Here is a 15,021-nt window from a genome sequence, read left to right as displayed (position 1 = left end):
ACAGCATAATCAGATGACTGTGGAAGAAGGCATGGTTATGACATATGCCCTGTATTGAAAATTAATGTCTTCCACCAATTAAAAGATGGCCCTTAGTGTTCATTTAATTTTGGTTTATTTTCTCCTTTACAGATCTATATGATCATGACAGAATGCTGGAACAATAATGTAAATCAACGCCCCTCCTTTAGGGATCTAGCTCTTCGAGTGGATCAAATAAGGGATAACATGGCTGGATGAAAGAAATGACCTTCATTCTAAGACCAAAGTAGATTTACAGAACAAAGTTTTATATTTCACATTGCTGTGGACTATTATTACATATATCATTATTATATAAATCATGATGCTAGCCAGCAAAGATGTGAAAATATCTCCTCAAAACTTTCAAAGTTTAGTAAGTTTTTCTTCGTGAGGCCACCAGTAAAAGACATTAATGAGAATTCCTCAGCAAGGATTTTGTAAGACGTTTCTTAAACATTGTCAGCTAACATCACTCTTGTCTGGCAAAAGAAAAAAAATAGACTTTTTCAACTCAGCTTTTTGAGATGTGAAAAAATTATTATGTAAATTTTGCAATGTTAAAGATGCACAGAATATGTATGTATAGTTTTTACCACAGTGGATGTATAATACCTTGGCATCTTGTGATGTTTTACACACATGAGGGCTGGTGTTCATTAATACTGTTTTCTAATTTTTCCATAGTTAATCTATAATTAATTACTTCACTATACAAACAAATTAAGATGTTCAGATAATTGAATAAGTACCTTTGTGTCCTTGTTCATTTATATCGCTGGCCAGCATTATAAGCAGGTGTATACTTTTAGCTTGTAGTTCCATGTACTGTAAATATTTTTCACATAAAGGGAACAAATGTCTAGTTTTATTTGTAAAGGAAATTTCCCTGACCCTAAATAATACATTTTGAAATGAAACAAGCTTACAAAGATATAATCTATTTTCTTATGGTTTCCCTTGTATCTATTTGTGGTGAATGTGTTTTTTAAATGGAACTATCTCCAAATTTTTCTAAGACTACTATGAACAGTTTTCTTTTAAAATTTTGAGATTAAGAATGCCAGGAATATTGTCATCCTTTGAGCTGCTGACTGCCAATAAGATTCTTCGATCTCTGGGATTTATGCTCATGAACTAAATTTAAGCTTAAGCCATAAAATAGATTGTTTTTTAAAAATGGATAGCTCATTAAGAAGTGCAGCAGGTTAAGAATTTTTTCCTAAAGACTGTATATTTGAGGGGTTTCAGAACTTTGCATTGCAGTCATAGAAGAGATTTATTTTCTTTTTAGAGGGGAAATGAGGTAAATAAGTAAAAAAGTATGCTTGTTAATTTTATTCAAGAATGCCAGTAGAAAATTCATAACGTGTATCTTTAAGAAAAATGAGCATACATCTTACATCTTTTCAATTAAGTATAAGGGGTTGTTCGTTGTTGTCATTTGTTATAGTGCTACTCCACTTTAGACACCATAGCTAAAATAAAATATGGTGGGTTTTGTGTGTGTGTGTGTGTGTTATTTATACAAAACTTAAAATACTTGCTGTTTTGATTAAAAAGAAAATAGTTTCTTACTTTATTTTTAGTGGTATGTTCTACTTTTTTGAAACTTGTACTGAAGACTTCTGATTTTGGGTTGAACGGAAGGAAAAGGAAGAAATGTTTTTTACATTCATTATACTTAAAGCATTTTAATAGTTCTGGATGCAGAAATCATCTAAAATGACAGTGAATTAGGTTTTAAAAAGATTTTAGATTTTTTTGAAAGTTTAATTTTTATTTAATTTGTAAAGACTCCTCAAGGATTTGTATATGCAACACAGTAAGGAGATCTTCCATTTTACTACCTTTCAAGGGAAAAATAATAGCCTATCATACAATATGCTTGATTTCAGATTTTCATACTAAAACTTAACTACATACTTAAAAGTAGGTTCTTATCAAGGGTCTCTAACATTGTTTTTTAAAACAAGATGTGAACTAACTTTTCTTCAACATTTTTTTAAATGCTTCATCTTTTAGTTTTATATAAAGAATCCCACATGTACATTCTTGTTTTTAGAATGGGGTGACCACCTTATTATAAAATTCCAAGTTTCCATGAGACTCCTTTTCATTGAGGCTTCATAAAGTTTTCCATTTTGATTCTGACTACACATAAAAATAAGCTAACCCTGTAGTTATTAAGTTGGTTCTGTACAAGAAACAGGTAAGTAATTATTGTACCAGTTAATGCCAAAATATTTTTCACATTAATATTCTTCAGAAACAAGGTTAAAGGTATTCTTAGAATTATGTAATTCTGTAACTATTCCAGTATATTACGTTATACAATCTTTATATAAATGATTTTTTCCATGGGTACTTGTTTGGAAAATAGTCACTTTTTCACGCTATTTATATATGCTGCCAGTAACACTACAATTTGCTATGGAAGAGTGTTCTTTTAACCTAAGACTTCTAGTTTACAGTCAAGTGTAATTTTCATCACAACTATAACTTCTGGTATTTAAATTTTATTTAAACAGCTACAAAAGAATTAGAAAATACCTACAGTTCTATATCTATAGAGCCAATCTTGATGGTGAGTGTAGCATTATGTGCTCAATTTATTGAGCCTATGTTAATTTCTTTAGCATGTTCCCCCTAAATTGAAATAGTGATGTAGTAAATATTCAGAAGTGATTTTCTTTTGCATTTTTACCTAACCAAGGAAACGGGCCACACACCTTGGTTTAGGGATGTTATGATAGCTTACCTTCCAGTTTTTAAGAAATGCTTCCTACAACAGTTGTCAACCACTGTATTGTCTTTAATGAACATTGTTGTATCCCATCCTAATTCTTGTATTGGAATTATTTCTCATGAAAGTTTCTCTAATATTTCTAATGAAAGTTTCTCTAATTTGGGGGCATAATTTACTAAGAATCACTTTGCTGTATATTAGAATAAATAGTAACAGTAAGTCAGCAGGATTATCCAAACAAAAGACTAGGTTTTATGAGATAAGCTTGATTTAAGAAAAAAACAATTAAAGTAAGAATATCAGAAATACTGTGTGTTTACTCTCAGATTTTAGTTGGTTGGATTTAATATCAAGATAACTAGCTGCTAAGTGTTTCATAATTCTGACAGTGATATTAGATTTCAAAATGACACTGAGACAACTGAAAAACTACATCAGTCAACTTCATATATGTATATCATATAGCCTTTAACTTTTTACATTAATCAGATTCTTAGTAAAATGCAGATTGTATACCTAAATATTAAAATATTTACTTTTATAATCTTACCTTTTATTTCAATATAAATAAAATTCTTCTTAGGTTAAAAAATTAATTTCAGTTGTGTTTATGCCAGATGGCATTGCTTAGTTGGTGCAAGCTCTCAATATGTTTCATTCTTTTTTATAGTCTTTCACATTTATAAGGAAAAGCCTTATCTCCAACTGAAACACCAGTCTTACTACTACGGTTTTAAAAGTTGTTAATGATCATTATCTATTATAAGGCCTTTATTTACATAGCAAATTGATTAACATTTTATTTTGAATATAACTATAACAGATTTTTAAAATGAGACCTTTAAAAGAGCGCTAAGAGTCCCTGTTCTAGTTATTTGTATTATAAGCTTCTGTGAATGTTTTAATTTTAATAGCAGTAGTAGGAAAATATATGGCAGTAGAAGCACTCATATACGTGCTATTTATTGAGGTAAAGTAAATCATCTTTGAGCAGTGTGAACAGACAGAAGCATAGCTTTTAGATCTGAACTACTGGTAAATAACAGATAGATCAAGGTGGTATGGAAAAATGGTAGAGCAGGCATATTACAGAGACAACAGGCAGCTAAGAAGGCAGATTATCAGTTGCAGATGATAAGACCTTGTCACAATAAGCACTAAAAACACAAAGTGTGAAATGGAAAAATCTGTTACCAGTTATTTATTTTCAAACACAGTTGTATACATAGATGAAAATGTTTAGGTGCTTTTCATACACAGATAATTAAGTATATGGTATTTAATAATAAAAAAGTTTAAGGTCCTTCAAATACTTGAGGTATATATTATGGAAACTCAGAGTATGAATTTTCTAAGAGCATGTACTATAAGATCGTGAGTTGGAATTTATTTACTGAAATGAAAAACAATTAAGTTAAAGAAATCAAAGATACTAAAGCAAATGGAAAGATAAACCTAACAAGGCACTCAATAATGAAAATACTTAGTGGAATACTACTTGAAGTATACGTATCATACTTTCTTCAGCTGCTTAATAATTTTGTTGAAGGCTGTTATTACAATGAGCTTTTATTGGCTATCCTAAATTTTAAGTATATTAGAACAAAATTTATTATTATGTCCTTAGTAACATTTAAGACCCCTCAATTTTTTATTAGAGAAAAAAAGTTGTTTACAGAATCAAAGACTTCATCTTGATTTTTAAGAATAGCTGAATTCTTTAACACCACCAGTTAACAATTTTTTTTTTTTTTTTTTGAGACAGAGTTTTGCTCTTGTCGTCCAGGCTGGAGTGCAATGGCGTGATCTCGGCTCACTGCAACCTCCACCTCCTGGGTTCAAGTGATTCTCCTGCCTCAGTCTCCTGAGTAGCTGGGATTACAGGTGCCCGCCACCACGCCCGGCTAATTTTTTGTATTTACTAGTAGAGACAGGGTTTCACCGTGTTGGTCAGTCTGGTCTTGAACTCCTGACCTCAGGTGATCCAACCGCCTCAACCTCCCAAAGTGCTGGGATTTCAGGCATGAGCCACTGCGCCTGGCCCAGTTAACAATTTTAATCTGCATAACCAAGGTATATAAGCCGTCATGTGCAGGCTGTAGAGAGCCCACAGCTAAACGACAATAATTGGATTGTGTTGATTGATAGCACTTACTGACTACAGTTAAGAGGCATTTAAAAATTAAAATAATAGTATTTCCCACAAATTCTGCCAGAATTGTTTTTTTAAAGGCTGTTATAAATCCTTGTTTCTATCAATAATTTTGAAGACAGTGTTAATCTCATGGTACCACTTTTTTACCTTTATTACTTTTATAACTGCTTTGCAGTTTGTTGAATAGAAATTCTTGGTAATAGGAGTAAAGGTTGTTGTTGACAAAGAAACTTGAAACTGAGTTTTACCTTCTTATTGAAGGACTTTGAAAAATGTTGAAGTTGAATCCTAGAACAGCGAGCATACCGTTATTCCTTAAGAAGTCACCATTCATTTTTAAAATTATTTCAGAGGAAGAAAATTCTAAAAATTGAGACTTTTCTATACAGAACAATCCTTTTCTAAAACATAGTTTGGAAATCTGAGATCTAAAGAATGATGAACATGGTGCTAGGAAAAAAGAATTTCAGTTTCTATCATCTAAGATCATTCACATTTAATGGGAATTTTTTTCAACATCTTTAATTTCTCTTATTTTAAAACTACTGTCCTAAATGTGGAAGGTGAGAGTATGGACAATACAATCAACTGCCAAAAATACCTGGGTTCTAGTAATTGCCTAGGCCATTCTCTCACAGTTGCTCCAACAACTTAGCTGTTTAACAATCAGATTCTTAGTAAAACATTTTTTCTTTTTCTTAAAAAAAAAAAAAAGACTATCCATATTGCATACCACTTCAGACTTTTCTACATAGACATTCACCCATCAATACTGACAGTGCAAGCTACGTACAACTTCAAGTTGCATCAGATAACTCATATTAATGGTTGTAGTAGTGAAACTGATCTCCTAAGTATGTTGATAAAGTCCTAAATCTTGTTCAACATATTAAGAATAAAGAAGAGTAGATAAACCAATTATGGATGTAGCAAAGGAATCCTGAATAATCCTACTTGAGGGTGAATCCTGATGGTGTATCAATTTAGAATTCCCTGTTAAACATTCAGACAAAATTAGAAGATTACAACTTTCAGTTCTGCTACCGCTCTGGGAATATGAGCCCTAATCATAGTTTTCAGGGAGTCTAATTTGGTGTGGCCTCAAATAATCTCATCATCCATAAAGATCTCAGAGGAAGGGTATGTTGGACCTGGGGTAGTGAGAGTTGGAATTTCATATATTCTTTCTAGGGCATGATTTTTTCAGCAGAGGTGTTATGCCTCCAAGAGTGTGAAAACTGATGTTGGAGGATGAAAAAATCATATAAAGCACAGAAATACAGTACATAAACAGATATGCAGTGATATTAGAGTGTCATGGTAGAGGAAATTAGGGAAAGATGTCTAAAATGTTTCCTGGTGGGAAAGTTGGGGGAGGATAATGCAAAAAAAAAAGTTGAGAAACACTACTTTAGAGTGTGCTCATATAGACATAGGTCAAACCAGCACTACCTCAGAAATAACCTCAATATGATAAGCAGATACGACAGTGTCAGAAAAGCTAAGAGTACTAGATATTTAAATAAATACTGAGCCAAAACAATAGTTTACACATAATCTTTTTAAAAAGTTACCTTATGTCACTCATACAGGAAAGCTCTGGCTGGCATCTAGTGGGTGCCCCTCTGGGATGAAGCTTCCAGAGGAAGGAACAGGCAGCAATCTTCGCTGTTCTGCAGCCTCTGCTGGTGATACCCAGGCAAACAGCATCTGGAGTGGGCCTCCAGCAAACTCCAGCAGACCTGCAGCACAGGGGGGCGTGACTGTTAGAAGGAAAACTAACAAACAGAAAGGAACAGTATCAACATCAACAGAAAGTCCACTCAGAGACCCCACCCAAAGGTCACCAACATAAAGACCAAAGGTAGATAAATCCACTAAGATGGGGAGAAACCAGCAAGAAAAGGCTGAAAATTCCAAATGCCAGAACGCCTCTTTTCCTCCAAAGGATCACAACTCCTAGCTAGCAAGGGAACAAAACTGGACTGAGAATGAGGTTGATGAATTGACAGAAGTAGGCTTCAGAAGGTTGGTAATTACAAACTCCTCTGAGCTAAAGGAACATGTTCTAACCCAATGCAAGGAAGCTAAGAACACTGAAAAAAGGTTAGACAAATTGCTAACTACAATAACCAGTTTAGAGAACATAAATGACATAATGGAGCTAAAAAACAGCACAAGAACTTCATGAAGCATACACGAGTATCAATAGCCGAATCAGTCAGGCAGAAGAAAGGATACCAGAGATTGCAGATCAACTTAATGAAATAAAGCAAGAAGACAAGATTAGAGAAAAAAGGTGAAAAGAAACTAACAAAGCCTCCAAGAAATATGGGACTATGTGAAAAGACCAAATCTACGTTTGGTGTACCTGAAAGTTGACAGGGAGAACGGAACCAAGTTGGAAAACACTCTTCAGGATATTACCCAGGAGAACTTCCCCAACCTAGCAAGGCAGGCCAACATTCAAATTCAGGAAATATAGAGAACACCACAAAGATACTCCTCGAGAAGAGCAACCCCAAGACACATAATTGTCAGATTCACCAAGGCTGAAATGAAGGAATAAACGTTAAGGGCATCCAGAGAGAAAGGTCGGGTTACCCACAAAGGGAAGCCCATCAGACTAACAGCGGATCTCTCTGCAGAAACCCTACAAGCCAGAAGAGAGTGGGGGCCAACATTCAACATTCTTAAAAGAATTTTCAACCCAGAATCTCATATCCAGCTAAACTAAGCTTCATAAGTGAAGGAGAAATAAAATCCTTCACGAAGAAGCAAATGCTGAGAGATTTTGTCACCATCAGGCCTGCCTAACAAGAGCTCCTGAAGGAAGCACTAAACATGGAAGGAACAACCGGTACCAGCCACTGCAAAAACATGCCAAATTGTAAAGACCATCGACACTATGAAGAAACTGCATCAACTAAAGGGCAAAATAATCAGCTAGCATCATAATGACAGGATCAAATTCACACATAACAATATTAACCTTAAATGTAAATGAGCTAAACACCTCAATTAAAAGACACACACTGGCAAATTGGATAGAGTCAAGACCCATCAGTGTGCTGTGTTCAGGAGACCCAGCTCACATGCAAAGACAACATAGGCTCAAAATAAAGGAACGGAGGAACATTTACCAAGCAAATGGAAAACAAGAAAAAGCAGGGGTTGCAATCCTAGTCTCTGATAAAACAGACTTTAAACCAACGAAGATCAAGAGACAAAGAAGGGCATTATATAATGGTAAAGGGAATCAATGCAACAAGAAGAGCTAACTATCCTAAATGTATATGCACCCAATACAGGAGCACCCAGATCCATAAAACAAGTTCTTAGAGACGTACAAAGAGACTTACACTCCCACATAATAACAGTGGGAGACTTTAACACCCCACTGTCAATATTAAACAGATCAACGAGACAGAAAATTAACAAGGATATCCAGGACTTGAACTCAGCTCTGGACCAAGCGGACCTAACAGACATCTACAGAACTCTGCACCACATAATTGGAAGTAAAACACTCCTCAGCAAATGCAAAAGAACAGAAATCATAACAGTCTCTCATATCAGAGTGCAATCAAATTAGAACTCAGGATTAAGAAACTCACTCAAAACCACACAACTACATGGAAACTGAACAACCTGCTCCTGAATGACTACTGGGGTAAATAACAAAATGAAGGCAGATATAAAGATGTTCTTTGAAACCAATAAGAACAAAGAAACAATGTACCAGAATCTCTAGGACACATTTAAAGCAGTGTGTAGAGGGAAATTTATAGCACTAAGTGCCCACAAGAGAAACCAGGAAAGAGCTAACATTGACACCCTAACATCACAATTAAAAGAACTTGAGAAACAAGAGCAAACAAATTTAAAAGCTAGCAGAAGATGAGAAATAACTAAGATCAGAGCAGAACTGAACAAGACAGAGACACAAAAACCCTTCAAAAAAATCAATGAATCCAGGAGCTGGTTTTTTGAAAAAAATCAACAAAATAGATACACGGCTAGCCAGATTAATAAACAAGAAAAGAGAGAAGAATCAAATAGACTTAATAAAAAATGATAAAGGGGATATCACCATCAATCCCACAGAAATACAAACTACCACCGGGAATACTATAAACACCTCTATGCAAATAAACTAGAAAATCTAGAAGAAATAGATAAATTCCTGGACACATACACCCTCCCAAGACTAAACCAGGAAGAAGTCAAATCCCTGAATAGACCAATAACAACTTCTGAAATTAATGAATTAATAGCCTACCAGCTAAAAAAAGTCCAGGACCAGATGGATTCACAGCCAAATTCTACCAGAGATGCAAAGAGGACCAGTACCATTCCTTCTGAAAGTATTCCAAACAATTGAAAAAGAGGGAATCCTCCCTAACTCGTTTTATGAGGCCAGCATCATCCTGATACCAAAACCTGGCAGAGACACAACCAAAAAAGAGAATTTTAGGCCGATATCCCTGATACACACTGATGCGAAAATCCTCAATAAAATACTGGCAAACTGAATCCAGCAGTACATCAAAAAGCTTATCCACCATGATCAAGTCGGCTTCATCCCTAGGATGCAAAGCTAGTTCAACATACTCAAATCAATAAACGTAATCCATCACATAAACAGAACCAATGAGAAAAACAACATGATTATCTCAATAGATGCAGAAAAGGCCTTTGACAAAATTCTACAGCCCTTCATGCCAAAAACTCTCAATAAACTAGGTACTGATGGAACATATCTCAAAATCATAAGAGCTATTTATGACAAACTCACAGCAAATATCATACTGAATGGGCAAAAACTGGAAGCATTCCCTTTGAAAACTGGCACAAGACAAGGATGCCTTCTCTCACCAGTCCTATTCAACATACTATTGGAAGTTCTGGCCAGGGCAATCAGGCAAGAGAAAGAAATAAAGGGTATTCAAATATTAGGAAAAGAGGAAGTCAAACTGTCTCTGCTTGCAGATGACATGATTGTATATTTAGAAAACCCCATCGTCTCAGCCCAAAATCTCCTTAAGCTGATAAGCAACTTGAGCGAAGTCTCAGGATACAAAATCAATGTGCAAAAATCACAAGCATTCTTATACACCAATAACAAACAGCCAAATCATGAGTGAACTCCCATTCACAATTGCTACAAAGAGAATAAAATACCCAGGAATCCAACTTACAAGGGATGTGAAGGACCTCTTCAAGGAGAACTACAAACCACTGCTCAAGGAAATAAGAGAGGACACAAACAAATGGAAAAACATTCCATGCTCATGGATAGAAAGAATCAATATCATCAAAATGGCCATACTGCCCAAAGTAATTTATAGATTCAATGCTATCACCATCAAGCTACCTTTGACTTTCTTCACAGAACTGGAAAAAAACTACTTTAAATTTCATATGGAACCAAAAAAAAGAGCCTGCATAGCCAAGACAATCCTAAGCATAAAGAACAAAGCTGGAGGCATCACACTACCTGACTTCAAACTACATTACAAGGCTATAGTAACAAAACAGCATGGTATTGGTATCAAAACAGATGTATAGACCAATGGAACAGAACAGAGGCCTCACAAATAACACCACACATCTACAACCACCTGATCTTTGACAAACCCTATTTAATATATGGTGGTGGGAAAATTGGCTAGCCATATGCAGAAAGCTGAAACTGGATCCCTTCCTTACACCTTATACAAAAATTAACTCAAGATGGATTAAAGACTTAAATATAAGACCTAAATCCATAAAAAACCTGGAAGAAAACCTAGGCAATACCATTCAGCACTTAGGCATGGCAAAGACTTCATGACTAAAACACCAAAAGCAATGGCAACAAAAGCCAAAATTGACAAATGGGATCTCATTAAACTAAAGAGCTTCTGTACAGCAAAAGAAACTATCATCAGAGTGAACAGGTTACCTACATAATGGGAAAAAATTTTTGCAATCTACCCATCTGACAAAGGGCTAATATCCAGAATCTACAAAGAACTTACACAAATTTACAAGAAAAAAAACCCCATAAAAAAAGTAGGTGAAGGATATGAACAGACATTTCTCAAAAGAAGACATTTATGTGGCCAAAAAACATATGAAACAAAGCTCATCATCACTGGTCATTAGAGAAATGCAAATCAAAACCACAATGAGATATCATCTCATGCTAGTTAGAATGGTGATCATTAAAAAGTCAGGAAACAACAGATGCTGGAGGGGATGTGGAGAAATAGGAATGCTTTTACACTGTTGGTGGGAGTGTAAATTAGTTCAACCATTGTGGAAGATAGTGTGGCTATTCCTCAAGGATCTAGAGTTAGAAATACCATTTGACCCAGCAATTCCATTACTGGGTATATACCCAAAGGATTATAAATCATGCTACTATAAAGATACATGCACACATATGTTTACTGCAGCACTGTTCACAATAGCAAAGACTTGGAACCAACCCAAATGCCCATCAGTGATAGACTGGATAAAGAAAATGTGGCACATATACACCATGGAATACTGTGCAGCCATAAAAAAGGATGAGTTCATGTCCTTTGCAGGGACACAGATGAAGCTAGAAACCATCATTCTCAGCAAACTAACACAAGAACAGAAAACCAAACACCACATGTTCTCACTCATAAGTGGGAGTTGAACAATAAGAACATATGGGCACAGGGAGGGGAACATCACACACCTGGCCTGTTAGTCGGTGGGGGGCTAGGGGAGCTATTGCATTAGGAGAAATGCCTAATGTAGATGACAGGTTGATGGGTGCAGCAAACCACCATGGCACATGTATACCTATGTTAACAAACCTGCGCGTTCGGCACATGTACCCCAGAACTTAAACTATAATAAAAAAAAAATAAAAGTACTGAATCCCACTGATTTAATATCTAAAAAAATAGTTACCTAATTACAATCTCTAGAATTTAAAGATTTCCTTCCTAGATGCAAAAAGTGCCTCTTTTTTCAATTGAAATACATCCCCAAGTACTCTTCTGTCGGGTTGTTTTTATATGGTCACAAAAAAAAATAAATATAATAATCCTCTCAAGAAAAGCAGGAGATTTTAACAATATGCACCATGTTAAAAAACATTTCTTGGTTGTTCAAGGAGATAATAAAGTACCTTTCACTATTAAAACCATGTTATATTACTGTGTATTAAAATAAAAATAAAATTTCCTCAAACAGAACATTTTTGAGAAATAGGAAGAAACTAATAATGCCAAATAAAGGTCATATCTTTGCTATGAAATTTACCCAGAAGACAATGTGCTCTTCTTCTTTGTCTTAAAAATGCTGCCTTTTAAAAGAATTGGAAGCATTCTAATGAGTGTGAAGTAGTATAGCATTGCGGCTTTGAAGTATTTTTTTTAATGATAAGCAATTTTTTCACGTGCAGTTTAGTGGCCATTTGTTCATAGTTGGATTACTACATCCTATCCATCAAACAAATTAATTGCACAACAATTTGATAAAATGTTGACAGTCTTTGTAGAAGGAGCAATGTAGGGGATAATACTGCCTTTTGCTAGATGACAAAGAAAGTTGAAAGTAAATGAATTTTTAAAAAGCTTGAACTGGATGACTTTTGCCTCAGAGTATTAGGTGAAAATAAAGAAGTGTTATTTAAATTAGACACTCTCAAGTCTAGACACATCCCTGGTTGCTTGAGGAAAGGAACCATATTTTCTAAAAGGTATCATATCTGCTACATGAAATATAACTAGAAGAGTGCTACTGGAGTGGTAGAAGAGAATCAGAGATTTAGTTGAAACCATTTATGAGCTATCTGAAGAAGCTAAGTCCAAAGAGGTTAGCTTGACTTGCTCACATCACAGATCTGCTCAGGAACACAGCCAGGCTAGAGCCCAGCTCTTCTGATTCTGATTAGTGCTCGTTATACAACAACATGCTAAATTATTTTATTTTTAAAGAAATGAGCCTAGGTTGTAAACAAACCACAAACTTTAATCATTTAACAAATCTTTTTTGAAAGCTTGTAGTGAACATGGTACTGCTACATACTTTTGGTGAACAAAAATGTGTTAGATGTCTTTTCAAGGGATTTTTAGTTGAAAATAGACTGAAATGTATCTTTAGAAAGCATTACAAAGATGACTTGCAAATAACTGGGAAAAAACCCAGAACATTAAATAGTACATTTCTAAAAAGAAGTTTATTCTGATGAATTTACAGAAGAAAATGACAGGTAAAATTGAAGCAGCATCAGTTATGCATTTAGGAAATATATTTAATCTATTTAAGTCAAATCAATAACCTGGGAAATATTAACCTAGAATCAATACTGCAAAACCATTTTGTATAAAAGTGAATGACACCAACTAAAGCCATATATAAGAACATTCACAGCTATCAGATCAGAACTCTCAGGCAGAACTCATCATATTTTCTCCAAAAAGCAGCCCCCATCCCTAATGTACCTAATCATAATAATGACACCACACTTATATTAGTCATCAGAGCTCCGAAACCCTAAGTAAAAACTTTTGACTCATTTTTATTACTTGCACTTTCTTTCCATTCTCTTTCAATGCTTCATCAGTCTCTTCTTTTACACTCCCCCATAATTTTGTGTTGTGATTATTATGATAACCTTCTAATTAAGTCTTCCTACCTTCTCTCATTAGTCTTGCACATCACTATTAGGTCATTCTTCCCATAGCACTATTATAACCATGTCATTCTTTTGCTCAAAAGCTTTCCAACTTTCTCCATTTCCTACAGGATAAAGTCCAACATCCCAGACTCACCAGTGGCAGAGCCAGATATTAACTTCAAAAGTAAGGAAACCTGGGGTGGGGCTTGACTTTTTTTTTCCCCCTTAAGTTCAGGGTACATATGCAGGTTTGTTACACAGGTAAACTTGTGCCATGGGGGTTTGCTGTACAGATTATTTTGTCACCTAGGTATTAAGCCTAGTTATTTTTCCTGGTCTTCTCCCTCATCCCACCCCCCACCCTCTAATAGGCCCCTGTATGTGTTGTTCCCCTTTTTGTGTCCATGTATTCTCATCATTTAGCTCCCACTTATAACTGAGAACATGCGGTATTTGGTTTTCTGTTTCTACATTAGTTTGCTAAGGATAATGGCCTCTGGCTCCATCCATGTCCCTGCAAAGGACATGATCTCATTCCTTTTTATGCTGCATAGTACTCTAGTACTCCATGGTGTATATGTACCACATTTTTTTAATCCAGTCTATCACTGATGGACATTTAGGTTGATTCCATGACTTTGCTATTGTGAATATGTTGCAATGAACATATGCATGCATGTGTCTTTATAATAGAATGATTTATATTTCTTTGTGTATATACCCAGTAATGGAATTGCTGGATCAAATGGTATTTCTGCCTCTAGGTCTCTGAGGAATAGCCACCCTGACTTCCACAATGGTTGAACTAATTTACACTCCTACCAGCAGTGTAAAAGTGTTCCTTTTTCTCCACAACCTCACCAGCATATGTGTTTTGACTTTTTAATCATAGCCACTTATTGGCATGAGATGGTATCTCATCGTAGTTATGATTTACGTTTCTCTAATGATCAGTGATGTTGAGCTTTTTTTCATATGATTGTTGGCCACATGTATGTCTTCTTTGAAAAGTGTCTGTTCATGTCCTTTGCTCACTTTTTAATGTTTTTTCCCTTGTAAATTTAATGGGTTTTTTCTTTTAAATTTGTTTCTAAGTTCCCTATAGATGCTGGATATTAGACCTTTGTCAGATGCATAGTTTGCAGAAATTCTCCCCCATTCTGTAGGTTGTCTGTTCACTGTGATGATAGTTTCTTTTGCTGGGCAGAAGCTCTTTAGTTTAATGAGATCCCATTTATCAATTTTTGCTTTTGTTGCAATTGGTTTTGTCATCTTCACCATTAAATTTCTGCCCATGCCTATATCCTGAACGGTATTGCCTAGGTTGTCTCCCAGAGTATTTACAGTTTTGGGATTTATATTTAAGTATTTAATCCATTTTGTGTTAATTTTTGTATATGGTGTAAGGAAGAGGTCCAGTTTTAATCTGCATATGGCTAGCAAGTTATC

At 35.0% G+C, this 15,021-nt stretch overlaps 2 protein-coding genes across 6 annotated transcripts in view; one reads left to right on the top strand and one right to left on the bottom strand.

The window, feature by feature from the left end:
• Positions 1-1,524, top strand: part of JAK2 (Janus kinase 2) — a 145,320-nt gene extending 143,796 nt beyond the window's left edge. For all 3 annotated transcript variants that reach the window (XM_055350620.2, XM_004047770.5, XM_063696426.1), the window contains one exon: positions 133-1,524. In XM_055350620.2, coding sequence (XP_055206595.2) covers positions 133-240 — 108 coding nt within the window. In that variant the 3' untranslated portion in view covers positions 241-1,524. The remainder of the gene's footprint in view (positions 1-132) is intronic.
• The window catches only part of INSL6 (insulin like 6), a 197,100-nt gene that overhangs the window by 136,574 nt on the left and 45,505 nt on the right, over positions 1-15,021 (bottom strand). For all 3 annotated transcript variants that reach the window (XM_055350623.2, XM_055350622.2, XM_055350621.2), the window contains exon 2: positions 6,500-6,667. In XM_055350623.2, the coding sequence (XP_055206598.2) occupies positions 6,510-6,667 (158 nt within the window). In that variant the 3' untranslated portion in view covers positions 6,500-6,509. The remainder of the gene's footprint in view (positions 1-6,499; positions 6,668-15,021) is intronic.

The sequence above is a fragment of the Gorilla gorilla genome, chromosome 13, assembly GCF_029281585.2.
Source record: "Gorilla gorilla gorilla isolate KB3781 chromosome 13, NHGRI_mGorGor1-v2.1_pri, whole genome shotgun sequence".
In the NCBI taxonomy this organism is placed as follows: domain Eukaryota; kingdom Metazoa; phylum Chordata; class Mammalia; order Primates; family Hominidae; genus Gorilla; species Gorilla gorilla.
This window is presented reverse-complemented; position numbering and strand designations above follow the sequence as displayed.